Genomic DNA, 27,900 nt, shown 5'->3' with positions numbered 1-27,900 from the left:
CTGGGCTCAAGACCAAGTTCAAATTTATTGTTTCACAGGGAGCAGCCTTTGAGTTTTGATGGATTGTGAGCTTGATGAGCTACGTCACTGATTTTTCTGTTTCTCAGATGACTAAGATGGCACAATAAATGGTGAATGTTGGGTGCTCATGAGTAATTGTCTTGTCATGTTCTTAAAACAAACTTTCTGTATGAAATGATCAGATAGACTTTAATGGAATCTGTGGGGTTTTATTTTTTTTCTGTAAACAACAGAAAATTAATTTAAAGGAATGTAGATATTTAAACCTGAGCTCTAAGATGAACCTAACAGGTAGTTTTGCTGAAATGGATGTTAGAAAGCTAAAAAAAAACAAAACAAAACTTAAGATGTTTAATACACATTTTTCTTTACATCCAGTCAATCAACTCTGATAATTAAAATGAAACTGATTTACAAGTTCACTCAGCTACCTTAAGGAGCTCAGTTAATTAATAAACTTAAATCAACTTAGCTAACAGATTATGTTAGTTAAGCTAAAATAGATTCCTAAGTTAAAAGAACTACTAAAGTATTTGAATTAACTAAAAAACCCAAGTCAACTGAACTAGGACAAGAGTTTAAACAATGGATTATTTTAATTTAGCTGAAAGGGTTTTCCCAAGTAAAGATGACAATTAAAGGAGTTGAACTGACTAATAAATCTCAGTCAACTAAACTAAGATGAAAGTTTAGACAACATGTGATTTTTCATTAAGATAACAATTGGTTGTGTTATAAGAACAAACTCTATTTCTTGACTTAACTTAAAATTTTAAGGCAGCCCTTTACCTCATATTTTTAAGTTGAAACAACAAGTTATATTTTACAGTGTGCTGGAGCAGTAAATCAATAAAATAGAGCAGTTTGATCAGAAAGTACATCACCACTGTTAGAAACATGAAGAAAACTTGATGAAACACATATGAAACACTTATTTTCCTTATCTCAGGAAAGCCATTCCAGGAGCATGTGGCCTCAAAGCAGCCTGAATTTACTATGATCTTAGTATCTGTATGAAACACCAGGAATCTGGGATTGCTGTAAAGTGTCACTATTTGAGATACCTTCACATATTTACGAGCTTGAACCACTTCACAATATTATTGTTGCACCTGGCATTAACAAAAACCTTTTGTTGTTTATTGTTTTTCACTTGTGTAAAATCTAAAAACTGTTTGTTTTAATCCCAGAAGACAAGAAAACATTTCTGAGATACTCGAGCCAGTTGACCTGTTTCCAACAAGACCAGTGCTAATCATATAAACTATGCTAATGTTTAGCAGGTATAGTTTTACTTAGTTCATTGGTCTTTTATTATTTACAGATTAACTTGAACCAGGAGTGTTTGAGTAACTTGAGTTATGAAAGTTTAACTAATGAATATTAGATCCTCATTTCTTCATTTAATCAACTGGAATTTCCTGACAAGGCCAGAACAATTAAATCGTGGCCTTGAGCAGTGACAATTATGATTATTGACTCTATAATGAGACTGAAAGCAGCAACACTGATCTTCATTTTCATAAATCAGCACATCAATATGCTGTTGTTTTCATCATTCTCATCTTCTGCATCATCCTGCCTGGAAACAGCTTCCTGATGTTGGCTCTTCAGATGGAACAAGCTTGGAAGATCACATCAGATATCTTACTTCTGCAGCTCACAGTTTCTAACTGTTGCTTCACTCTGACCTTCACTTTTGCAGCCTGTAATGAACTCCATTGCTGGATCTTTGGAGAGTGGGCCTGTGGAGGGATTTATTATCTGGGACTGTACACCACCTTAGCGGTCTTCACTGCAATGTGTTTGCATTATTATGTTACTGTGGTTCAGCCTTCATCTCTGTCTGCAGAGACCTCAAAAAAAATATGGTGTCCTCCTTGGTGGGCGAAGCCAAAGCTGGTGTCACGATCACAAAACTGATGTGGTCAAGTTCATGTAACTCATTAAATTAATAAATGCATTTGGAACAATTATATACACAGTTGTAAAAATAAATAAATGAATAGTAAAAAGAAGTATAGGGATAAAAATCAGATTAAATGCAATTTTAATTAAGTGGGCCGCTTCAAATGGCATGAAAATATAAAACGAGTCTACAGGGGTCACTGTGACTCAGTGAAACTGTGTCAACAAACTTGTGTGTGGAGTCCATGTCACTCTAGGTATTACTCACTGTTTTTCCTCGGTCATCATGTTAATAGAGTTACACTTCATTCTACTTTGACTACAGAACATTGATGACTATGGGATATTTTCAATCTAACCTAATGTTACATGTCACACATTTTAGAGAGAAGAGAAAAATAAAAACAGCTTCATTGGATTTTGACAGCATTTTATTATCTCCAGAAACAGTAAATGGAAGTACAGCATTAAAATGCACATCTTTACCCTTACAAATCTTTAGGCGATTATGCTGAAAATATAAAATTTAATAAATGCAAACTGTATTGTATGAAAGTATTTACAGACTGAATTAACGTTTAATTTAACGAGTGGCTGTTTAATGGAAGGTTGTGCAGTTCCAACTGAACAGCAGATCTCTGTGCAGTGAAAGCCACAGTCTGACCAGTGTCTGTCTCTCTGTTCTTCCTGCACACATTTTCACTGCGCAAAAGATTCAACAGATGCTTTCGCAACTTCTGTGAGAGCATACACAGCAGAGGGTTTACACAGCAATGAGAATAAGTAAGTTTTTCACAAATGTGGTAAGTGATATAAAGCCATTCCCGTGCCTTACAATCATTGGGTATATCGAAAGAGGTGATTAAAAGCCAAATATGGTATGGCCCTCAGAAAATAAAAAAAGCTGCAACAATACACAACAGCACAGCTACAGTCCTGAACTTCTTTCTGTTTAAACCTTGCAAAACTGTCTTGAGGATGGCAGAATAGCAGAAAATAATGATGGCAAATGGGAGGAAGAATAACAGTGACACTTGGAGATAACGTCCAAGGTTTTCATCAGATTCATCCTCGCAATAGTTAAAACCGTCCCACTCTATCACCTTTACTTTCATAGCATCACGCAGGGATGCTGAGATGCTGATGACCCAGGCAGCTACACAGGAACAAATTGCATACTTTTTCCTTTTAGCATGGTTGATCTTTAACTTGTGCAGCACCACAGTAATGAAACGATCCACTGTCATGGCAGTCAGCAGAATGACACTGCTGTACAGACCAACAAAGAATGCAGCAGTCACGAATTTGCAGACAAAGCCTTCAAAGACCCAGTGGTGAAGATGATCAACAGCCCAGAATGGAAGTGTGATGGTGAAGATCAAATCGGAGCAGACCAGGTTCAGGATGAAAATATTTGTGACATTTTTCAGGTTCTCGTAGATGAAAAGAACACATAAGAGGAGACTGTTGCCTATGACACTGAGGATGAAGATCAAGATGAAGAAGGGACCAGTGATATCAGTAACATTAATATCACAAAAGTATGCATCAGTCGCTCCATCATAAGTGGATGTGAAGTTTGCCATTGTCAATTTTCTGGAAAACATAGATGAAATATAAAATGCAATTAAACATAATGACTGAGCAGATTTCTCTAAAATGACAGAAACCATTGATTTTGTTTCTAGTTTTTGTATAATATATAAAACCAAAGGGTAAAAAAACTAAGTACCAAATTTCAGAAAACAAACACAGCAACTTACCACAAACATCAACTGTCAAGTCTTCTGTTGAACTGACCTGTGGTGTTCTTGAGATATCTAATAGTTTGTCTTGTCATTGAGCTAGAGTGCCGCCCTAACAAAAACCACACTGTGAAAAAAAAAATCTTGAGCAATTACTTTGTTTTAATTACAATGTAAAAAAAAGTGAAATCTATGCTTAATTTTTGTTCAAAGCCATCTAATCAAAATTACATGTAACTTTTGTTTTTTGTTTTTTTAAGGCATAAGTATATTGATGACCTAAAATTAGAAAATAAGCAGAAATCCCAGTACTGTTGGGAAGAGAGTATTTCTTGCAGAAAAAAATAAATTTGATATAAATACTTATAAATATGAAAAAATAACATCACACATAGATCATCAAATTGACATGGATTTATGATATTTCTAAGGCTGTGTAGAACATAAAAAGTAGATGAACATAGTACATCAGTAAAAGGCTCTTGATCAGGAAGCAGATAAAAAGAGGAAGAAAACTAGATGAAACGAGACATGTTACACATCACTGTTGTTAAAACGAAGCCTCACACTCTTATTCTGTTTTTTTTCTGTTATACCTTTGCAGTACCTTGTAGGACCACACTGTGACCCCACCAGCCTGATATCTTATCATCTGCATGTGACACCAGAAATTTGGCATCGTTATGATTAATTTGAGTTACCGTTACATTTTAGGCAGCAAAAACCATCCATCCATTTTTTTCCACTTCTCTGGAGCCGGGTTGCAGGGACAGCAGTCAAAGCAGAGAAGGCCAAACTTCACCAGCCTATTAATCAACCAAAGACTAAGACAGACCTTTAATTCATTTGAAAGCCTGATGCTTAGCCTTGTCCACCCTAACTGCAAAATTCAAAAACCAGTCTTATTTGTAATCATCTATCATCCACTTGGCCATTACAAAGAGTTCCTGTCTGAGTTCTCATAGTTTTTATTTGATTTAATGCTCAGCTCAGATAAAAAAATTATTGTGGATGATTATAACATCCATGTAAATGCTAAAAATGACAGACTCAACGGGAAATTTAATCTTTTATTAGACTCAATTGGCTTTTTTCAAAATGTAAAAGAACCCACCCATCACTTTAATCACACCCTAGATCTTGTTTTAATATATGACATAGAAATGGAACATTTAACAGTGTTTCCTGAAAACCCTCTGTCGGGTCTAAACTTAGACCTCGCTGACTCAGAGACTTATTCCCGTGAAGGAAAAAAAGTAAGGCAACAGCGATCGATCAATTTTACTTGCACAAGGGAGGCCACGGTCGGTGTCTCAGGAACGCTCTCTGAATCCTACCACAGAATGACTCCGCCTCAGGCCTCCGCTTGCCGCCTTTTATTGAAAACAGTTACAGTACATACAAGCACCTCCCATTGTAAAACCCCCCTATGGTTACAAAAGACAAGGCACTGTGTGTGTGTATTTGTGTGCACCAATGACTGTAGAAAACATGGATGACGCGACAGCGCCTCCTCCCATTGTGCAAAAATGAAGCCAAAATACCCCGCTTGTGGAGGCTGCCATCTTGCATTTTTGGAGCCAGAGTCTGCGCAGTAGTGACTTGAGGTGGAGCGACTGTGTAACATTCCCGCCCACACACCCAATGGACGTGATCGCAAACACGCCCCTCTACACTTTTTACGTAGCCCAGCGGCTCGAGTTTTTTGCTGGTTTACCTACCTAATTCACATATCCACATAACACTGCATTCTAAAATAAGTGCGCACATTTTAGTTTACACTGTTATGTATGATTAATCTTTTGTTTTCTGAGTTACCTTAGTTGCAGCTGCTCCAGTCCCTTGATTGAATAAGAATAAGAATAATAAGAACAACTTTATTTATCCCGAGGGAAATTCTTTTGTCCTGTACATGCTCAAAGCAGCAGGAGAGACAGAGGAACAGATGAAATAGATATAAGATATACAATATATACAATAAGAATAGTGTACAGTAATATACAGTACTAGGATAGTGCAAGACATGGTATCAAATAACTCTAACGAAGTAATATACATAACTATATCCTGGTGAATAAATAACTTAACTATCAGTGCAGGCGATTCTAGAAAGTGACAAAGTATTGTGCAATAGAATAAAGGGAGTAGCAGCGTATGATGGGGGGATGAAAACAAATATTCAATAAGTACTGTTGGGTAATATTGCACGGTCTGGGAGGGAACAGAATAACATTGGTAATCGTCTCAGGAGAATCACCTACAGAGTGAGGAAGAGTTATACAGTCTTATTGCCACCGGCACAAAGGATTTACTGTGGCGGTCAGTTCTGCATTGCGGGGCAATGAGTCTTTTGCTGCGTTTGCTCCGATGGTCCATCATGGGGGCATGCATGGGGTGGGAGGGGTTGTCCATGATAGAAAGAAGCTTTTTTAGCATTCTCCTCTCAGACACCTCCTCCAGGTTCTCAAGTCTGACACCCAGGACAGAACCGGCCTTTCTAATCAGTTTGTTCAGCCTGTTGGCATCAGCTGTCTTCACCCCACTTCCCCAGCACACAGCTGCAAAGAACACGACGCTCTCCAACACCGAGTGATAGAACATGGTCAGCATTTTCCTACCAACATTGAAGGACCTGAGCCGCCTCAGTAGGAAAAGCCGACTCTGCCCTTTTTTGAAGATAGCATTGGTGTTCTTGGTCCAGTCCAGTTTACAGTCCAAGTGTACCCCCAGGTACCGGTAGTCCTCAACGATCTCCACATCAGCCCCACTGATGGTGACAGGGGTAGGAGGAGGAGCCTGCTTCCTAAAGTCCACGATCAGTTCTTTTGTCTTTGTGATGTTAAGTTGTAGGTGGTTTAGCTCACACCACTCGACAAAGCTGTCCACCACACTCCTGTACTCCTCCTGTCCATCCCTGATACACCCACGATGGCAGAGTCATCTGAGAATTTCTGCAGATGGCATGACTGAGACTTGTACCTGAAGTCAGATGTGTAGAGGGTGCAGAGGAAGGGTGATAGGACAGTCCCCTGCGGCGCCCCTGTGCTACTCAGGATGTTATCTGAGCGGCAGCTCTTCAGTCGGACATGCTGTGGTCGACTTGTTAAATAGTCCGTAATTCCACCTCTTGAGGAGCCAAGAGGTGGAAAAGGGGCGGAGCGAGCTTTGATGGAAGACTGCAAATTGGTTCATTCCATGGGGGGGAATTGGAGTTCATTATGTTTGGTTTAGTTAGGTTTTGTGTGTTTTACCCCTTCTCCTGTTTTTGTGGGCTGATCAGCCACTATTTAAGTTTCCCCTTTGTCTCGTTAAGTTAGGTCAGTTTGTTTGAGTTATCAGTAGTGTTGTTAACTTTGGGTAGAGTTCTGTTATTTTGACCTCTTTTATGGGCCCAAGATTTTGATTCCTTTTTGCATGATTTAACCAATTATGTTTTTTGGGTTAAATAAAAAATCATTTTTTTGGACTTTAACCTGTGCCTAAGTTTCCTTCACTGCTCGGTCCATCACAACAGTACACTACAGTACTTTAATCCATAGTTACTGATTAATGAGGAGTTACTGAAGTACAAGCTTTTTAAAAAAAAAAAAAGTTACTGTCTTTACAGATGTGGCAAGGGACTGAAAACATGCTATTGTTTGCACATATTTAATAATCAGCTCTGCACAGGAGCTGAAGCAGGGTGCAGCCTGTTGCTTTTACAGTATAATACTTGTAATAAAAATACAGTAACAGTAATTAGTGACTGAGTAGCCCAGGGCGTTTCTCTTGATTTCTTTAGTCAGGGTAAATTCATTCACCTGCACAGATTAGCTAAACGAACCCTGACAGCCGAGTGCTCATCTTAGCTAGCTAGGTCTCAGGACCTAGCTAAGGACGGTAGTTACGGTGTTCTGGGAATTTCTCCTACCCCGCACACCGTCCTACCCGTTGTTCCTGAGCATGTGCGCGCATGCACCTAAAGTGAAGCAAAGCGCATCCGGCTGTGATTTAATGCTACCCCGTTGTCATATTTGCAGGAAAATAGGTAAGTAGTAAGTATTAGTACTTTTTATTGACGTTGATACTTGAGTTTTTTAAGCCTTTGTGATTGTTTGTCAATATTAAAGTAAAGTCGCTATCTGCTTTCTGCACAAAACTGTCGAATTTGCAGCTTCGGTGAAGTCTGCTGTCAAGTTACTGGACACGTTGTATTTGCACAACACTTCTGAATCCGCAGCTTCGGTGTTTTAAGGCTGTTTCGGTAATGTCGTTATTTAATAAGTTAAATTATTTGCATTGTTAACTGCACATATTGAAGCTCAGAAGAAAATGTTTACTTACATTCGTAGATATGGAGAAGAAGTGGGAAGAGATTTACGCGTTTATTTCTGCGGGCTCCAACCCTTCAGGATATGACAAGGCTCAGAGGCAAAACCTCAGAAGATATGCCTCAAAATTCCAACAAAAGGGTCAGTAATTTATTGTTAATACTAACAACTCATATATGTGGTTAAATTAATTTATAAATATATATTGTTCTACTGCAGATGGAGAACTCTTTGTTGGAACCAGAAGAGTAGTAAAAACCATGGATGATGCCAGGAAGATATTTCATGAGTTTCATTCATCTCCAATTGGAGGACACACTGGCACACACAAAACGCTAAATGCAGTGTGTTCCAGATTTTACTGGTTTGGTATGATAGTTGACATTAAAACATGGGTATGTATTAACTGTTTGCATTGTTGTTAAATGCCGTTTAAAATAAGAATTTTTTTTTTATATCAGTTAAAAGAGAAACTGTACGCTTGCAAAATATAAATAAATATGATTAATTAGTGATATTACAGTAATAACCTGTAGGCCTGGCAGAGATTTGAAGACACACACAAAGTTTTGCTGCTAAATTGTTTGTTCGTTAGAGAATATATCATTAATGATGTTTTTGTTTTTTGTTTTTTATAAATGAGAATGTTGAACATTTACGTGAACTCCATAAATATTTTTACCTTAAAGATTCTAGAATGTGACCAGTGTCAAAAAGTTGGGAAACCACTGACTGCTGTGCAACCGTTGCAGTGTATTCAGGTAAATATTATGCCCCTTTTACCCATCAAACTATGCTTCTAGCTCATATTCATGAAGGCAGGAGTGTTTGCCAACTAATTTTAACCATCGATGTTAATGTGTACATTATACAAATTGTTATTCAAATGATTAATTTGTCCTTGATAGGTGTCTGAAGTGTGGGAACTTATTGGTATAGATCTTACTGGACCTCTTCCTAAAACGTCAAGCGGCTTCCAGTATATACTTACTGCAACTGACTACTTTTCAAAATGGGTTGAAGCTTTCCCATTAAAAACGAAATCTGCATCTGAGGTAGCCAATGAGATGAAAAGACCAATGACAACATAAAAAGGTATGCATAATTTTTATCTATCAGTTTTTAATAACATTACTTATGTTATTCAAACTTAATTGTTACTTAATAATTTATTAATTTCTTTACTTCTAATTAAACTTTCATTACTGTCTTTACATATTTCGATGCCTGCATTTAGAGCCCTCCGAAAACTGGTGAATGACCAGCAGAATAACTGGGATCTGTATCTAGATCCCACCCTGTTTTCACTGCGGTCAAAAGTACACACCACAACAAAATACTCACCTTTTTTTCTGATGTATGGAAGAGAGGCAGTATTTCCATCAGAAGTGCCTGCTCAAGTGCCGGTGAGTGTTTGTCAAATTCTTTCTATGTTAGAACTAAGAATTGAAACCATTTAAGTAAAAAACCCAGTAATGTCTTTATGAATATGATATCATCTTGTTTTAATTGCTAATATCTACAAAATTTTAGATTTCCAACATCATTCTGCCAGACGACAAAAGGTACAGTGACTATGTACAGTCTGAAAGTGAAGCACAACATGCAGTTAAAGAAACTGCGCAAGAAAACATTGCGAAGTCACAAGACAAGCAAAAGGTTGCATACGCCAAGCAGGTCCTGAAAAAGTACAAAAATGTTGTGTACAATGTAGGGGATCAAATTCTGCTTCTAAATATGAGGAAACGTGGGCGAAAAGGAGGAAGACTTGAACCGGATTTTTCAGGTCCCTACACAATTGATGACATCAGTGGAAAATGTGTTGGACCGAAAAACGCTGAGGGAAATACTTTAAAAAGTCTATACAGTATTGACCACATTAAACCTTATAGAACAAGCCACCCTGTCCAAGTCTCAACTCCAACTGAACCTGTTGAGAGTAGCCCATCTTCTGAGATGCAGCCTTGCAGTCCTCAGCATCATCCTGAAGCGCTGCAAAATAACAGACCCTCTGTCATACAGTTTGCACCAAAAATAGCTCAGGTAAAATCAGTCCAAGCACCAGAAGAGCTTGTACCAGTGACCCCCCAGAAACCCAGCACGCAAGAAAAAGGTGGCATAGCTAAAAATCTCATTCTGACCGGTTGGTCAATTGTTGCCAGTTTGGCTAGTCGAATGGATAGAATTTTTTTTTTTCTCCCCTCTTGCTAATTTTGACCTGTTGGTCCAATTTTGGCTAATTTCTCCCCTCTGGCATGGTTATTTTGTTGGCCCGTTGGCCCTTGTCTGTTTGTGGCCCGTTGGCCATTGACCGTGATTTTCAAATGGCAACTGTTATTACTAAAGAAACTTATCATATTTTGTTTTTTAGTGAAGTGGCTTTGGGCTGCAAAAGACACCGGGCGTGTGGAGGCAGTCGTTGGGCCATACAAATTGTATGACTCTTCTTTTCGCACACTGGAGGACAGTGGGTGGCTTTCTGATGAGGTAAGTGAAGTAATCATTTTTGGTCCTAGTGGTGGTCTGTAAAAATAATCTTCTTTTAATCCAAACAGGTCATTGATGGATACCTGCACTGCCTCATTAGGAAACAAAAGGCAAGTAAGAACGTATGCCAGTTATTTCACAAAAGCATTTTATACAATTATGTAATCTTTTAAAAAAACCTCTTGCATTTTTCAGGAACCCGTGTATCAGTTGTCTTGCGTTGTTGCAACCTCTGTTTTCTGGGAAGTTTAAATGTGTCACCAAGGTAATGTAGATGTTATATAGGTCATATAGTGCATGTTATGTAAATGAATCTAAACCTTTATAAACTTAAAAATATTCCACAGATGTTGTTTCTAGCTGAGGACATTTGGTTGTGCCCACTGAACTTCGGTGCACACTGGATCCTTGTGGTACATTGTTCTTTTTAGCAGCATATTCTTATTTTGAAAATGCTTACAACTGATTATGTTTACTTAAGTTAGTGTACTACACATATTCTACTAAATACCATTTTTATTTTAGGTTGTCAAACCTATTTTAGGTTTGACAACCTAGTGTGGAAAATGGAGACTCTGCCACACAACAAGCAGATGGACTCCAGCAGTTGTGGAGTTTTAGTGTTGAAGGTATTTAATAAGCCATTGTATTTAATTGTATTTATTGTATTTAACTAGAATTAAGTTAATCAATTGCAATTACTGTAACATATTTTACAGTTTGCCGAACACTACCTTATGAGTGGAGAGGTTACTAGGGTGCTGTCCACTCCAGAAGCCATTGGGCTGCAACGCACAGAAATTGCTTGCGAACTGCTAGAACATCAAAGTAAGTTGAGTCATGTGCTTTTGTATTGGAATAGCACTTTCAGTTTTGTTTAAAAACTGTTATGTTGAATGCCGGTGTGTTTCTAGGTAATGCTGATGACTACTGTGTGGTTTGTTCCATGCTGGAAGCCGATCCTGAGTCCAGTATGATTGAAATGGTAAAACAAATAAACCACAAATGCAATATACAGTTGCTTGCAACATTATTCGGCCCCCTTGAACTTTTCCACATTTTGTCATATTACAGCCACAAACACGAATCAATTTTAATTGTAATTCCAGGTGAAAGACCAATACAAAGTGGTGTATACGTGAGGAGTGGAACGACAGTCGTACATGATTCCAAACAATTTTTACAAATGAATAACTGAAAAGTGGGGTGTGCGTAATTATTCAGCCCCCTGAGTCAATACTTTGTAGAACCACCTTTATCTGCAATTACAGCTGCCAGACCTTTAGGGTATGCCTCTACCAGGTAGAGACGTTGTTCTTTCACGTGGAATTCCAATAAAATTGATTCATGTTTGTGAATGCAATCTGACAAAATGTGGAAAAGTTCAAGGGGGCCGAATACTTTTGCAAGCCACTGTAGTAATTATTTTCTCATGAAATTCGTAATGTTGGTTAACACACTTACACACACCCCCCCCCCCCCCCCTTCTCCCTCTTCAGGTGCAGTGTGACTTTTGTCTCAGATGGGCACATTTTGGATGTGCTCAATATGAGAGCAGCCTGGTCAAGTACTTGTGCGACAAATGTGCATAATTGTTATGAATACTGTTTCTTTTCCACTTCTTTCTCCCTGTGTTCTGTTGGATCTGTAAATATCAAATATATATATCTGTATATATCTGTAAATATATGCTGTCAGTCACAGTAAAGTACAAAGAGCAGCCTGGTCAAGTACTTGTGCGACAAATGTGCATAATTTGTTATGAATACTGTTTCTTTTCCACTTCTTTCTCCCTGTGTTCTGTTGGATCTGTAAATATCAAATATATATATATATCTGTAAATATATTCAGTAAATATATACTGTAACTATAATGGAGTGAGTTCATTGTCAAAGTTTATATAGTCAAGTGTTCCAATCACTTCAATGGTGACAGCTGTATAACTTAAGCACCTTGGCATGCAGACTGCTTCTACAAACAAGTGCCAAAACATGCTACCTTTGTTATTATAAAGTAGAAGCATACTCTGACGGGAAGAATTACGTGCCAAAACATGCTACCTTTGTTATTATAAAGTAGAAGCATACTCTGACGGGAAGAATTACGTGCCAAAACATGCTACCGTTGTTATTATAAACTAGAAGCATACTCTGACGGGAAGAATTACGTGCCAAAACGCTACCGTTGTTATTATAAAGTAGAAGCATACTCTGACGGGAAGAATTACGTGCCAAAACATGCTACCTTTGTTATTATAAAGTAGAAGCATACTCTGACGGGAAGAATTACGTGCCAAAACATGCTACCTTTGTTATTATAAACTAGAAGCATACTCTGACGGGAAGAATTACGTGCCAAAACATGCTACCGTTGTTATTATAAAGTAGAAGCATACTCTGACGGGAAGAATTACGTGCCAAAACATGCTACCTTTGTTAATAAGAGCAAGAAGCATAATTCTGACGGGAAGAATTACGTGCCAAACCATGCTACCTTTGTGAATGTGACCTACAAGCACACTTTACTGGGTAAAAAGAAGTGTCAAACCGTACTGGCTTTATGAATATCAGCTACAAACATACTCTGATGGGCAAAGTTAAGTGGCAAACCGTCATACCTACTTAAATTTGTACTGGAATTATTGTGTGGCAGCAGAAATGTGCATAAATTACGTACAGTAGGACATTTTGCCAAAGTAGGGCAGTTTGTCATAAGGCAGCGTAAAATTATCCTACTGGTAGGACGGTTTGCCAAAGTAGGACGTTTTGTCAGAGGACACCGTAAAATTTTCCTACAGGTAGGACGTTTTGCCAAAGTAGGACGTTTTGTCAGAACAACGGATTAGCTTACAAACACGTTTAACTTACCGAAAAAGTGCAGCGGGGCCTCGGGCCCTTCTGTCGGGTAGTCCAGTTTACTGAAGAACACCTCAGGCTGTCAGGTTAAAACAGTCCATTGTGTTTTCGTAACGTAAACACTGTCAGAGCCTCCGCTCTATCTGCTATTCCCGAACAGAGATACGCAAGTTTCTCCGTGACTGCAGCTGCCAGTCAAAACTGTTATGATGACGTTTCACCCCAATTTAACATCACCGCGGTAGGAATTAGAATCAAACTTATGGGAGAGGAGACCCCTTGGACAGCGTGATGAGAACTATTGAAAACAAAAGAAAGAATCTTTGGAAAAAAATTATCTGAGGAGAATAAATTTATTTTAGTCTGGCCCCAGTCCCTTCCGCTAACATGGAGGAGGCGGGGTTTATGACCTATACTACAGCCAGACACCAGGGGGCGATAGAGACGTTTTGGCGTCATTTTTGGGGAGCTGTTGCGTCATTGGTGTGCACGTGTAAGCACGTGTCTGTGTGAGAATGTGTGTGTGTGTGTGTGTGTGTGAGTGTGTGAGTGAGTGTGTGTCTCTCTGTGTGCGTGACTTCCTGATCACAACTGTTTTTAACAACATCCTTGGTCATAAAAAGAGTAATCTCCCCCACACCCTATATATGGCTCAATTCCTGTATTGGTTCACCATGCACAACACAGGTGAGGCCATAAAAGGGCAGGAAGTTTACTAAACAACAAACAGAACCTTCACATGGGATGTACCTGTAATAAAACACTACAGCCTCCCCCACCACAGGACAGCCTGGGGAGGGGAACAGAGGAATGTCTTTGATCACACAGTTTGAAACAATGTGGAGATGGTAAGCATAAAAATGACAACATTTAACAATTCACTCTAACACCCTCTCTTGTCTGATTATTTCCTGATAACATTTAAATTTACAATAATTGATTACACAGCAGTGGGGAGTAGATTTCATCACAGTAGATGTCTTTCTGAAAGTGCTGTAACTAAGTTTAAGAATAACAAACAAACAAACAAGCAAACAATATAATCCACCCACTGTTAGCATCTTCAATGCCCTGTATCAACACAGAGCAGAGCAGCTACCTGACTGCTACAATGAAAATGGGGGGGGGGGGACCTATGTAAACAAACAGCTCCAAAAAGCAACAACATGGCAGACCAAGAGACAACAGCAGCGTCCTGAGCAGAGAAGTCCAGCAGCAGTATGTGCAAAATGGCGTCAGAGAGAAAGAAAACCCATCATCTTGACTGGATGGATGGCGATGCATTTCCAACACGCTGCAACTTCACTGCGTGTGAATGGCCTTTGAGAAGACTGTCTGAGTTGACATTTGCCACGTCTGGAGTGAAATGGCAATGAAAGAGACAGTGGGGATTGCACAGGACAAAGCTGAAGAGGAGAATTGCCACTGGACTGCTGCAAGGGTGAGACAAGACCACAGAGTGGAAGGAGCAGGTGAGGTCACAGAGGAATGCTGTTGTTTAGTGTGGGAAATAAAAAAATGGGTTAGTGAATCTGAGGGAAAAATGACTGCTTTAAGTGGAAAAATGGAGAAGGTGTCTTGAAGCACTGCAAAGAGGACAGGTACACAAAATCACACACACAAACAGAAAGTGCATTAATCCTACTAACACACACACACACACACACACACACACACACACACACACAATGAAGCTTATAAAGAGACCAAACAGCGTCTTAAGCATGTGTTTCTGTTTATCATCTTGTACAGTTCACTTAGTGAGATAGAAGTGATATGTAAACTAGTGAACTAGTATTGTTTTGAGGGAAGATGATTGAATTATAGCAGGAGAAAACAGAATGCTGTACAGAGGGTTGAATGAGTGAGACTAATAGATCATTGAGTTTCTTGTTTCTGATGTGTGGGGAAGTTTTATCATGGGACACACCTGGTTACATGGGTAACCATATCTAATATCTAACAGTAACAGTATCTAATAGGACATTGGGGTTGTGTGATGTGTGTGTGTGTGGCTGATGGATGAATGTTTTGTGGATTTATCTGGCTAATGCATTTTCTTTTGTTACCAAGGTGAACCTGCCAATTAGTTTTGTTTGATTTACTCTCCTAAGATGAAGAGCATGTGTCATGATCTCTCTCATTTGAGCAGGCCTGCATGATTGGAACCGAAAGTGCTACACAACATGTTGTCGGGAATGATCGTAAATGAGCTTCTCCACATTAAAGTGGGCTCTGGAGAAGCCACTTATTTGGGACACAATCAGATAGTGAGTCCGTGTCTAAAAGGATTCAGCGAGGTAATTCATTCAGTCTAAATTCTTTTTCTTTTTTGAAATGACGTCATACTGCTGGCAGTAGAAACTCAATGCGACACGAGAGATTCCACTATCAGTAATAAAAAATGGGGAACTAACTGGACTAATCAAAGCTTGACTGACTTGACACCAGTATGCAAGATTGCACCTCCACCCAGACATGACAAAAGGGTGGATGTATGTATGTATGTTTCTTTTTACAGGAGCAGAAAGGTGACAGCAACATCCAAGCTTTGGGCATTGTCGACGTAACCTTTTAAATGCCACTTTCTGTGTCTTCGTGAATTTACCAGCGTGTTATACATGACCTTGTATTGCTTGCAATGCAGAGATAACTGTGAGAAAGTGTGCATACAGATGCGATGCACTAACATCTGCATCGCTTTTTCCACAGCAGAGGGTTAATCATGTGATCTAATCACATGATTGACAGCAGGACACACCACTGACTAATGTTTTTTTCATATGACAGGGTTACAGGCCTGGAGTGGAGCTACTCCAGGGGAGAAGTCCTGGAATTTTTAAGAGACAATACGCAACTTTATGGTCCATGTCTAATTGTGTTAAGTTGACACATGGCAAGGGCCATGTGACAAAAGAGGGTTTTCCGGGGGAGCTTTCATTTTTAAAAAATTGCAGGGACCGTGACATGAGTGATATGGAAGGACAGACTGAGGTGCAGAAGACCAGGAGAGAAGGCTTCAAGAGGACCAGTGAGAAGCAGGGACCATTTCCAGCGCAACTGACAACCTAGAGAGGAGTTAAGGCAGAGGCCTGCACCACTTGGCTTCCTAGAGATCGTCATGAGGAGATTTTGAACAACAGCAAAATCCAAAATAAAGTGGAAGAGATCCTACGGTGACGCTGAGGAAGACTACAGGAGTGTACGACTTGCTCTGCTCCTAAATCTACAGCGGCGTTGAAATGGAAACTGAGGGATGAAGGGAGCGTGCCAAGCTCCAAGAGAGACAGCGCAGAGGGAGAACAGCGATGGAATTATAACTCTGTAAACAGCACAGACACCAGGAGCCATGACCGTGACCGGAAATGACTGACAGCAATTTTCCATGAATGACCACCTAATGCTGTTTCACTTTGCCATGCATACTTTGACACTCTGGAGAGGTTCTTTCCTTTGTATCATTGTTGTTGTCATTTGCATGTGAGAGCTTAGATTATGAGGATTATTAAAGATGAACAAAGGGTGGTGAGAGAACAGTGAAGTGAGGATACACAGTTTGAAAACTCCTTTAAGTGTACAATAATTGTAAGAGTCACAGAAATGGCTTATGTATAAAGAAGGTTAATAGTTGGTTCCAGCAGTTAAAATGTTCTTGCTTATACATTTCTGTGGGCAATATTGTAAAGGTGCTGGTATTGTGTAGGAGACATGTTTATCTTGACACAAAGAACAAGTTTTTGTTGCACCGCTATTATCGCGAGGTTTGGGCGTGATAATATAGGCTGTGAGGCCCACGTTTGATAATCACAGTTCAGTGAGTTATCTGCAAAAGCCTGGTTAGTCTACCAGCCGTACGAGGTATTTGCTATAATTGTATTGTAATATTGTGAAAATTTGTAATGTATAGTGTTCTAATTATTTTATGTCTTCATTTAGAATGCACAAGACTGTAAAGTTATTCTTCTAGGACCTCCGAAGTGGCAGGCGGCCACGAGGTAATTTTTTTTTTTTGTTAAAGCACAAGTGTTACTTTTAATAGACTGAAGCGCTTAAAGCCTTTGTGTTTTATGTTTGTAGTTTTCACGGCATTCAATAAATGCAGCAAAGCGCCCGTCTTGAAGAAGCCGTGCCTGTGTCGTCACTTCGGAGTTACAATAATGTTGATGTGATATACAGAATGTCAGGAAAGAAATTCTGTTATTAATGTGATTCTTAAGGTTTGATTTAAGAATCAAAGGGTGGAATTGTATAAGAATTTCTTTTATTTATGTATTATTCACATTATTTTATTGTATAATGCCATAGTGCCACTGGATTTTAGCATGTCTTACACTCATGCAGTTAGACAGATGGTGGGGGTCTAGTAAGGAAGTTGGGGGGGAAGCAGACAACTCCACAGGAAGAGTCTTTTGTCTCTTTGACGACGCTGGGAGGTAGCAAGGGAGTGTGAACCTTAAGGTGTGAAACAGCTGTGTACTGCCTTTTGTTCCTGGACTCTGCTGAACGTCTGCCCTGCGATCATGCATGCGCTTCAACAAGGTTGGTTTTCTGTTCTTTGTTTTGATTAAAGAATATTAGCTACCGCTCACCGCTTGTGTAACTTCCACAACACAACCTTATCTATCCATGAAGCCAGATAACACACACAAATTAGTTAAAGTGCAGTGACATAAAGACCTGGGTGGCCTCTAATTTTTTTGCTTCTTAATTCAGATAAAACTGAGGTTATTGTACTCAGCGCTGAAAATCTTAGAGATATGGTATCTAATCAGATTCTTCCTCTGGATGGCATTACCTTGGCCTCTAGTAACACTGTGAGGAACCTTGGAGTCATTTTTGACCAGAATATGTCCTTCATTGCACATATTAAACAAATATGTAAGACCGCTTTCTTTCATTTGCGCAATATCTCTAAAATTAGAAATATCTGGTCTCAAAGTGATGCTAAAAACTAGTTCATGCATTTATTACTTCTGGGCTGGACTACTGTAATTCATTATTACAAGGATGTCCTAAAAACTCCCCGAAAAGCCTTCAGTTAATTCAAAATGCTGCAGCAAGAGTACTGACAGGGACTAGAAAGAGAGAGCATATTTCTCCTGTATTGGCTTCCCTTCATTGGCTTCCTGTTAAATCCAGAATTGAATTCAAAATCCTGCTCCTCACATACAAGGTCTTAAATAATCAGGCCCCATCTTATCTTAATGACCTTACAGTGCCATATCACCCCATTAGAGCACTTCACTCTCACACTGCAGGCTTACTTGTTGTTCCTAGAGTATTTCAAAGTAGAATGGGAAGCAGAGCCTTCACTTTTCAGGCCCTCTTCTTCTGTGGAATCAGCTTCCAGTTTGGATTCGGGAGACAGACACTATCTCTACTTTTAAGATTAGGCTTAAAACGTTTTTGCTAAAGCATATAGTTAGGGCTGGATCAGGTGACCCTGAATCCTCCCTTAGTTATGCTGCAATAGGTTTAGGCTGCTGGGGAATTCCCATGATGCATTGAGTATTTCTTTGTCAGTCACCTTTCTCACTCACTATGTGTTAATAGACCTCTCTGCATTGAATCATACTTGTTATTAATCTCTGTCTCTCTTCCACAGCATGTCTTTTATCCTGTCTTCCTTCTCTCACTCCCGCAGCAGATGGCCCCGCCCCTCCCTGAGCCTGGTTCTGCTGGAGGTTTCTTCCTGTTAAAAGGGCGTTTTTCCTTCCCACTGTCACCAAAGTGCTTGCTCTAAGGATATCATATGATTGTTGGATTTTTCTCTTTATGTATTATTGTAAGGTCTAACTTACAATATAAAGTGCCTTGAGATGACTGTTGTGATTTGATAAATAAAACTGAATTGAAATTGAATTAAACTTTAATTGTTGTTATTTGTGTTAATCCCAGAGAATCAAATGTTTCTAGAATACTAGAACCAGATCTTTGGCCACAACAACTCTCAAGTATCTTATCTCTTACATTTGGCTTGAAGAGCTATAACTCTTGACTATGTTTGTAGGTGCCGGTCACTTATTACAACAAATTTTCATACAACGAATATTTTTAAGTCATACAAGTAGTTCTAATTTGAGTTAAATACTGTATGTGTTTGGTCTTTTGATTCTGGTTTCTTTAATATTCTAAGATTAAGATTGTGTTCCATGTTTTGGTTATTTTTATACTTGTAATTCCTACATGCTTACTCTTTGTAATGTCAGGTTTTAGTTTGGTTATTTTGTTTTTAGGTTGCTTGTCTACTCATTTCTGTAATCATGCTTCCTTCCTGGGTGAAGAAAAGAGCCCACCTGTCCCCTTGTTTGTTTCCCTTTACTTTAAATTCTGTTTTTATTCTGAAATGAAGAGATACCTGAGTACATCTACACAATGACTTTCACTAACAGGTGATGATGGGTAGATGGCTCATCTCTGTACTTTGCTGTGAGTACAAACACCTATCCACCAGATGCTGGCCAAAGTGATTAGTATAAGAAAACAGGAATATGGAAAGTGGCAGATTTATATTTATGTTGCCATTAATACTGTAGTATAATCAGTAGATATAAAAAATAATTTTACAACCAGATTCATGCTGGAGTAGTAAATCAATAAAATAGAGCAGTTTGATCAGAAAGTACATCACCACTGTTAGAAACATGAAGAAAACTCGATGAAACACATCAAATTACACATCACTGCTGTTGTCAAACTAAATTCTCACACTCCTTATTTTCCTTATCTCAGGAATGCTATTGCAGGAGCATGTGGCCTCAAAGCAGCCTTAATTTACTGTGATCTTAGTATCTGTATGAAACACCAGGAATCTGGCATTACTGTAAAGCTTTTCTATTTGAGATACCTTCACATATTTACGAGCTTGAACCACTTCACAATATTATTGTTGCACCTGGCATTAACAAAAACCTTTTGTTGTTTATTGTTTTTCACTTGTGTAAAATCTAAAAACTGTTTGTTTTTATCCCAGAAGACAAGAAAACATTTCTGAGATACTCGAGCCAGTTGACCTGCTTCCAACAAGACCAGTGCTAATCATATAAACTATGCTAATGTTTAACAGGTATAGTTTTACTTAGTTCATTGGTCTTTTATTATTTACAGATTAACTTAAACCAGGAGTGTTTGAATAACTTGAGTTATGAAAGTTTAACTAATGAATATTAGATCCTCATTTCTTCATTTAATCAACTGGAATTTCCTGACAAGGCCAGAACAATTAAATCGTGGCCTTGAGCAGTGACAATTATGATTATTGACCCTATAATGAGACTGAAAGCAGCAACACTGATCTTCATTTTCATAAATCAGCACTTCAATATGCTGTTGTTTTCATCATTCTCTTCTTCTGCATCATCCTGCCTGGAAACAGCTTCCTGATGTTGGCTCTTCAGATGGAACAAGCTTGGAAGATCACATCAGATATCTTACTTCTGCAGCTCACAGTTTCTAACTGTTGCTTCACTCTGACCTTCACTTTTGCAGCCTGTAATGAACTCCATTGCTGGATCTTTGGAGAGTGGGCCTGTGGAGGGATTTATTATCTGGGACTGTACACCACCTTAGCGGTCTTCACTGCAATGTGTTTGCATTATTATGTTACTGTGGTTCAGCCTTCATCTCTGTCTGCAGAGACCTCAAAAAAAATATGGTGTCCTCCTTGGTGGGCGAAGCCAAAGCTGGTGTCACGATCACAAAACTGATGTGGTCAAGTTCATGTAACTCATTAAATTAATAAATGCATTTGGAACAATTATATACACAGTTGTAAAAATAAATAAATGAATAGTAAAAAGAAGTATAGGGATAAAAATCAGATTAAATGCAATTTTAATTAAGTGGGCCGCTTCAAATGGCATGAAAATATAAAACGAGTCTACAGGGGTCACTGTGACTCAGTGAAACTGTGTCAACAAATACTTGTGTGTGGAGTCCATGTCACTTTAGGTATTGCTCACTGTTTTTCCTTGGTGATCATGTTAATAGAGTTACACTTCATTCTACTTTGGCTACAGAAAATTGATGACAATTGGATATTTTCAATGTTTCTAATGTTACATGTCACACATTTTAGAGAGAAGAGAAAAATAAAAACAGCTTCATTGGATTTTGACAGCATTTTATTATCTCCAGAAACAGTAAATGGAAGTACAGCATTAAAATGCACATCTTTACCCTTACAAATCTTTAGGCGATTATGCTGAAAATATGAAATTTAATAAATGCAAACTGTATTGTATGAAAGTATTTACAGACTGAATTAACGTTTAATTTAACGAGTGGCTGTTTAATGGAAGGTTTTGCAGTTCCAACTGAACAGCAGATCTCTGTGCAGTGAAAGCCACAGTCTGACCAGTGTCTGTCTCTCTGTTCTTCCTGCACACATTTTCACACCGCAAAAGATTCAACAGATGCTTTCGCAACTTCTGTGAGAGCATACACAGCAGAGGGTTTACACAGCAATGAGAATAAGTAAGTTTTTCACAAATGTCGTAAGCGATATAAAACGTTTTCTGTGCCTTACAATCTTTCGGTATATACAAAGAGTTGATTAAAAGCATAATATGGTATGGCCCCCAGCAAATGAAAAAGGCTGCAACAATACACAACAGCACAGCTACAGTCCTGAACTTCTTTCTGTTTAAACCTTGCAAAACCGTCTTGAGGATGGCAGAATAGCAGAAAATAATGATGGCAAATGGGAGGAAGAATAGCAGTGACACTTGGAGATAGTCTCTGAGCTTGTCTTCAAATTCATAATAGCAATAGTTTTTACCATACCAGCTTTCAACCTTTACTTTCATAGCATCACTCAGGGATGCTGAGATGCTGATGACCCAGGCAGCTATACAGGAACAAATTGCATACTTTTTCCTTTTAGCATCATTGATCTTTAACTTGTGCAGCACCACAGCAATGAAACGATCCACTGTCATGGCAGTCAGCAGAATGACACTGCTGTACAAACCAACAAAGTATGTAGCAGTCACGAATTTGCAGACAAAGTCACCAAAGACCCAGTGGTGTAGATGATCAACGGCCCAGAATGGAAGTGTGATGGTGAAGATCAAATCAGAGCAGACCAGGTTCAGGATGAAAATATTCGTGATATTTTTCAGTTTCTCGTAGATGAAAAGAACACATAAGAGGAGACTGTTGCCTATGACACTGAGGATGAAGATCAAGATGAAGAAGGGACCAGTGATACCAGGAACATTAGTATCACAAAGGTATGCAGCATGATCAGTCACTCCATCATAAGTGGATGTGAAGTTTGCCATTGTCAGTTTTCTGGAAAACATACATACAAAATAAAATGCAATTAAACACAATGATTGAGCAGTGTTCTCTAAAGTGACAGAAACTGTTGATTTTGTTACTAGTTTTTGTATAACATATAAACCCAAAGGGATCAATAAAGTACCAAATTTCAGAAAACAAACACAGCAACTTACCACAAACATCAGCTGTAAAGTCTTCTTTTGAATTGCACTATGATTAAAAAACCGGTGATGTTCTTGAGATATCTGATAGTTTGTCTTGTCGTTGAGCTAGAGTACCGCCCTAAAAAAAACACACCCTGAAAAAAAAGCTTGAGGAATCACTTTGTTTTATTTTCAATGTAAAAAAAGTGAAATATATGTTTAATTTTTTACATACCCTTCTAATCAAAACAGACTCAATATTAGATGTAACTTTTGTTCTGTTTTGGTTTTTTTTTTAAGGTATAAGGATATTGATGATCTAAAATTAGAAAATAAGCAGAAATCCCAGTACTGTTGGGAAGAAAGTATTTCTTGCAGAAAAATTAAACATGATATAAATACATATAAGTATGAGAACATGATATCAAACATAGATCATCAAATTGATATGGATTTATGATATTTCTAAGGCTGTGTAGAACATAAAAAGTAGATGAACATAGTACATCAGTAAAAGGCTCTTGATCAGGAAGCAGATAAAAAGAGGAAGAAAACTAGATGAAACGAGACATGTTACACATCACTGTTGTTAAAAAGAAGCCTCACACTCTTATTCTGTTTTTTTTTTTCTGTTACACCTTTGCAGTACCTTGTAGGACCACACTCTGACCACACCAGCCTGATTTCTCTGAGATCTTATCATCTGCATGTGACACCAGAAATTGGGCATCGTTATCGCCGGGTTGCAGGGACAGCAGTCAAAGCAGAGAAGGCCAGACCTCCCTCTCCCTATACATCTCCTCTGTCTTGTCAGGGGAACACCAAGGTGTTCACAGATCAGCCGAGAGATACAGTCACTCCAGCATTTCCTGGGTCTGTCCCGGAGTCTCCTTTTGGTGGGCCCGAACCACCTCAACCGGATCCTTTCAATGTGGAGGATTAGCCCCTTTCCCTTGGCCAAACTCCTCACCCTATCTCTGAGGGAGAGGCCAGCCATCCTTTGGAGAAATCTCATCTGCATCACTTGTATCGGCGATCTTGTTCTTTCAGAGTTTTCTAGGTATTACTCACTGTTTTTCCTCGGTGATCATGTTAATAGGGTTACACTTCATTCTACTTTGACTACAGAAAACTGATGACAATGGAATATTTTTCAGTCTAACCTAATGTTACATGTCACACATTTTATAGAGAAGAGAAAAATAGAAACAGCTTCACTGGATTTTTGACAGGATTTTATTATCTCCAGGAACAGTAAATGAAAGGGCAGCATTAAAATGCACATCTTTACCCGTACAAATCTTTGGCTTGAAACATTAAAAAGTGAAAAAGTAAGCGATGATTTTAAGCAATTATGCAGAAGATGTGAACTTAAATAAACTGTATTGTATGAAAGTATTTACAGACTGAATCAATGTTTAACTTAATTGACTGTGCAGCACCACAGCAATGAAACAATCCACTGTCATGGCAGTCAGCAGAATGACACTGCTGTACAAACCAACAAGATATGCAGAAGTCATGAATTTGCAGACAAAGTCCCCAAACACCCAGTGGTGTAAATGATCAACAACCCAGATTAGAAGTGTGATGGTGAAGCTCAAATCAGAGCAGACCAGGTTCAGGATGAAGATATTTGTGATATTTTCAGGTTGTCGTAGATGAAAAGAACACATAAGAGGAGGCCGTTGATGCTGATGATGAAGACCAAGATGAAGAAAAACTGCTGTCAGCTTCACAAAAATGTTCAACATGATCATTCACTCTTTCATCAGTTGATGTTAACCCCACCACAAATTTTTAAAATGTTATTAAACACAATGACTGAGGAGTTCTTTATAAAATGAAAGAAAATTTTGATTTTACTTTTAGTTTTTGTATAGTAGTAAGCAATGAAAAGTAATTCATTTCCAAATTCAGAGTATAAATAGTATTGATAAACATACAGCAAACATCAGTTGTCATGCCTTGTGCAGAGTTGCACTGTGGTGGAAAAAACTGTGATGTTCTCAAGATAACTGATAGCTCTGTTTTTTTTCACATAAAGTTACAGATACAGGCTTAAAAAACATATTACGAACAAAATAAATCAATAACCCAAGGCCTAGCAATTTCTTCTTGTTCTCTGCATGAAATATGAGTGTGAAACCTCTACATCAACCAAAATCTATGCAATTTGCTTTACCTGAGTCCAAGTTTTCAAAAGGAGATCCTGGATTTTCTATTGATGTCAGAGTACATAGACCAAAATGACTGTCATTGCAACTTGGACATTTTCTGACCACAAGAGCGGATAAGTGATATATTAGATAAGATATTCTGTGTCTATTTTAAAACTCAGATTGTTTCTTCAATATTAGATTCGTATCTTTAGTTTAGTAATTTTAACACTTTTAAACCAAACATTTTATTCAATGTCTTTTGTAGTGGATACCAGGACTTATAAACTCCCATTTGTGAGGGAGACAAAGTATTTTACCCAGAAATTTAGAAGAGGAGTCATATAGCTGTGTTAGGACGACTTGGAGAGGGCCAGATATTAGAGCAGGAAGCTGAAAGGTCAAAGGACATATTAGCATTCGAGGAGCCTGAGCAGAGACAAAGTGAGCACACCCACAACCCATGTTGGATAAGAAGTTCGTGCAAGCCAGGGCTCTGAAGTTTTGTCTACAATATGTAGACTGGAAGTTGAAGTTTTTAGCTAAATTCAGTTCTGATTACATCAGTCAGTAGTTTTTGAAACTGTCAAAGCAGACAAAACAACGACGGGTACTCATCTCTGAAATCGACCAAAACATTCTGGAGCTGAAAACAGTCTTCACATTGTTCATATGTTCATATCTATGGCGTGAATTGGATCCAGATATACTGGCAGTTAGTTTATTTTATAAGCTGAGACAGATTTTTCAAGATTAGGCAGTCTGTCAAATAACAAATCCGAATAATTCTTTTTTTTGATGGGGAAAAAGAATAATGCCCTATGGCTGAAGAGACCTCTCTTAAACAGAGTACAACAAGGCTACATCAATGTGTAGAGACCAGGTGTTTATAGATGAGCAGTTGTTTCCCTTCCCACAACTTCAGAGCTGAAGCTTACACAGTAATTATTATGCATAATAAACTTCAGATTTTGTTATTTTGCCCCAGCTCAGTCTTCTCAAAACCTGGGAAGTCCTTCTCTGAGCTTTCAACTTCCTTTTTTAATCAAAAAGCAACTATAAGAAGTTAATTTCTTAAATGATGATTTAGTGCTCAGATGTGTTTTTCTTCTAACTCTTTTAATATTCATGAAATAAAATAAATACATTGCATTGCATGATGATGATGATGATGATTATTATTAATAGTAGTAGTAGTATTCTATCAAGCAAGAGCCGATATCCAGTGTTGGAAAAAAACGATGCTACATATTTCTTTCATTCAAAGCATTTAATTCATCCAAAAATTTAAATATCAAAGCTGTTTGTTTGTTCTGGGTCTCAGAAGGATTTATAAAAACTGGGCAATCTTTCTTTTTACTTTGATAAGAAATAATTGTCTATAGGTATGCTGTTCTAATCAAAGCTGACAGCAGAGCACAACTTAGATTAATGAATATATTAATTAATCAATAAAGATTAATGAACACTTAAAAAAACACACATTTTTAAATTAACATAAATGAGAGACATAAAGGAGACTCATATCTGTGATCACTACAGAAATCAGGTGAACAGGAAAAGAAATGTGCACTGAGCAGCAGGAGAGTGAAAACCCCAAAATGATAACCTGTATTATGTAAGGCTGTTATCAGACCTAAGTCTTTGAAACTCAAGTCACAAACTAACTAATCACATATCAGTTCCTTAGTTCAGGAAGCTGTGGTTACATTTCATTACACAGGAAAAGCCTTTTTCAGCAGCAAGTTGGTTGACTCAGAAGAAAATCTGTACAATCTAACTAGCCAACGCAATACGTTACATTATAATATCTTAAAATAATCAAGGCTTCTTAGGAACTTTATTCCGACGTGAAGTCCATACATTCTGTCTCAGTTGTTAACTGACTAGGGAGGTAATGTGTTTTCAGCCATTGTGCTTATGGTTTACACACATCACAACTAAAACAAACCATATGTTGCCTGAAATGAAGGCCCTTTTGATGCTTCTGTTTCTGTATGTTTGTGTATGAATGTGACCCCAGCTCTGACACCAACAGTGGAAATGATTAAACCAACAGATTATGATTAACAACTTTTACAGTCAGTGATGAGTTCTGTTTTTTCTTGAGAATTTGTGAGGATGTCTCTGAAGCATTCAAGATAACTTGAATTTTGTTATTTTTAATCTCATATTAAGAGCTGCTTGAGTACATCTCCCCAACAGGCTTCGCATCAGTAGGCGAAGACGAGGTTAACCAGAGATCTGCATGGTAAGTAAACTGTTCACACATGCAAATAAGTACATTTGGCTTAGAGAACAGTTTCCTTTATTTAAGACATACAACGTGATTTTATGAGTAATTTGCTTATTTAGGCATATTAGTTACTGCATTTAGATCACCCAGAGAACTTGGACGGCAACCTGCCACACTTGCCTTGTATGTCCTGACCCATTGCAGATTCCTTACTGGTGTATCAGTCGATGTGCCCTTGGATATTCCTGCCTATTCCAGTCTCACTTCTTGAAGAAATGTAACTATTTATTTAAGTTTGTGGAGATAAAGTCACCCTCTACCAGGAAACAACGTAAAATAACCTGGGTTTTTATTAGTTCCATTTCACTGCATGTGCCCTCCATAGCAGATTCAAGCTAAATACATTAATTAGAATTAGAATTTACATTCAAATATTTGTATTCTTATGTAGTAATATTATTTTAACATTATATTAATATAGCACGAGATTCAGTTACCTTTATACTAAAATGGTTAGTAGAATTGTACTTCAAGGAGCTACTTTTTACTTTCTAACTTTGAGTACATTTTAGAGCGTCTACTTTTTCACACTTGCAGTTTTGCTTTGTTTTGTTTTTTTTACTTGAGTAAAGAAGTTGTTTCAGAACTTTGTCCCCAGCAGTCTTAAACTCAGGTATCTGTACTTCGACCTAAGTAAAGAAAATCTATACTTTTGCCACCTCTGTTCAGGCTGACAATTAATGCATGTAA

The 27,900-nt window shown here is 38.2% G+C and overlaps 4 protein-coding genes across 7 annotated transcripts in view; 1 reads left to right on the top strand and 3 right to left on the bottom strand.

The window, feature by feature from the left end:
• Positions 1-27,900, bottom strand: part of LOC102083165 (C-C chemokine receptor type 4) — a 129,784-nt gene that overhangs the window by 87,565 nt on the left and 14,319 nt on the right. The window lies entirely within an intron of this gene.
• On the bottom strand, positions 2,343-3,912 carry LOC109195629 (chemokine XC receptor 1). Its single transcript, XM_025899963.1, has 2 exons — positions 3,693-3,912; positions 2,343-3,525 (listed from the first exon to the last, which is right to left on the bottom strand). Exon 2 carries the CDS (start codon positions 3,513-3,515, stop codon positions 2,817-2,819), a length of 699 nt encoding a protein of 232 aa, XP_025755748.1. The 5' UTR covers positions 3,516-3,525; positions 3,693-3,912; the 3' UTR covers positions 2,343-2,816.
• Positions 7,618-10,681, top strand: LOC109195635 (uncharacterized). 3 transcript variants are annotated; one of them, XR_003214705.1, is made up of 8 exons: positions 7,618-7,701; positions 7,828-7,917; positions 8,006-8,125; positions 8,204-8,745; positions 8,893-9,079; positions 9,222-9,390; positions 10,356-10,471; positions 10,540-10,681. XR_003214705.1 is itself a non-coding variant. In XM_025899962.1 (6 exons), the coding sequence occupies exons 3-6, from the start codon at positions 9,340-9,342 to the stop codon at positions 10,642-10,644; spliced, it is 852 nt and encodes a 283-aa protein (XP_025755747.1). In that variant the 5' UTR covers positions 8,653-8,745; positions 8,893-9,079; positions 9,222-9,339; the 3' UTR covers positions 10,645-10,681. The 3 variants fall into 3 exon arrangements, 1 of the variants encoding a protein (XP_025755747.1); XR_002057184.2 differs by having other exon boundaries at positions 9,222-10,471; XM_025899962.1 differs by lacking the exons at positions 7,618-7,701; positions 7,828-7,917; positions 8,006-8,125 and adding an exon at positions 9,518-10,097 and having other exon boundaries at positions 8,653-8,745.
• On the bottom strand, positions 21,441-24,144 carry LOC102075767 (chemokine XC receptor 1). 2 transcript variants are annotated; one of them, XM_019347909.2, is made up of 4 exons: positions 23,394-24,144; positions 22,786-22,910; positions 22,582-22,621; positions 21,441-22,498 (listed from the first exon to the last, which is right to left on the bottom strand). In XM_019347909.2, the coding sequence occupies exons 3-4, from the start codon at positions 22,587-22,589 to the stop codon at positions 21,598-21,600; spliced, it is 909 nt and encodes a 302-aa protein (XP_019203454.1). In that variant the 5' UTR covers positions 22,590-22,621; positions 22,786-22,910; positions 23,394-24,144; the 3' UTR covers positions 21,441-21,597. The 2 variants fall into 2 exon arrangements, with proteins under 2 accessions (XP_019203454.1, XP_005476554.2); XM_005476497.4 differs by having other exon boundaries at positions 21,441-22,621.

This window comes from Oreochromis niloticus, linkage group LG18, assembly GCF_001858045.2.
Source record: "Oreochromis niloticus isolate F11D_XX linkage group LG18, O_niloticus_UMD_NMBU, whole genome shotgun sequence".
In the NCBI taxonomy this organism is placed as follows: domain Eukaryota; kingdom Metazoa; phylum Chordata; class Actinopteri; order Cichliformes; family Cichlidae; genus Oreochromis; species Oreochromis niloticus.
Note: the sequence above shows the minus strand (reverse complement) of the source record. Positions and strands in the feature narration are given on the sequence as shown.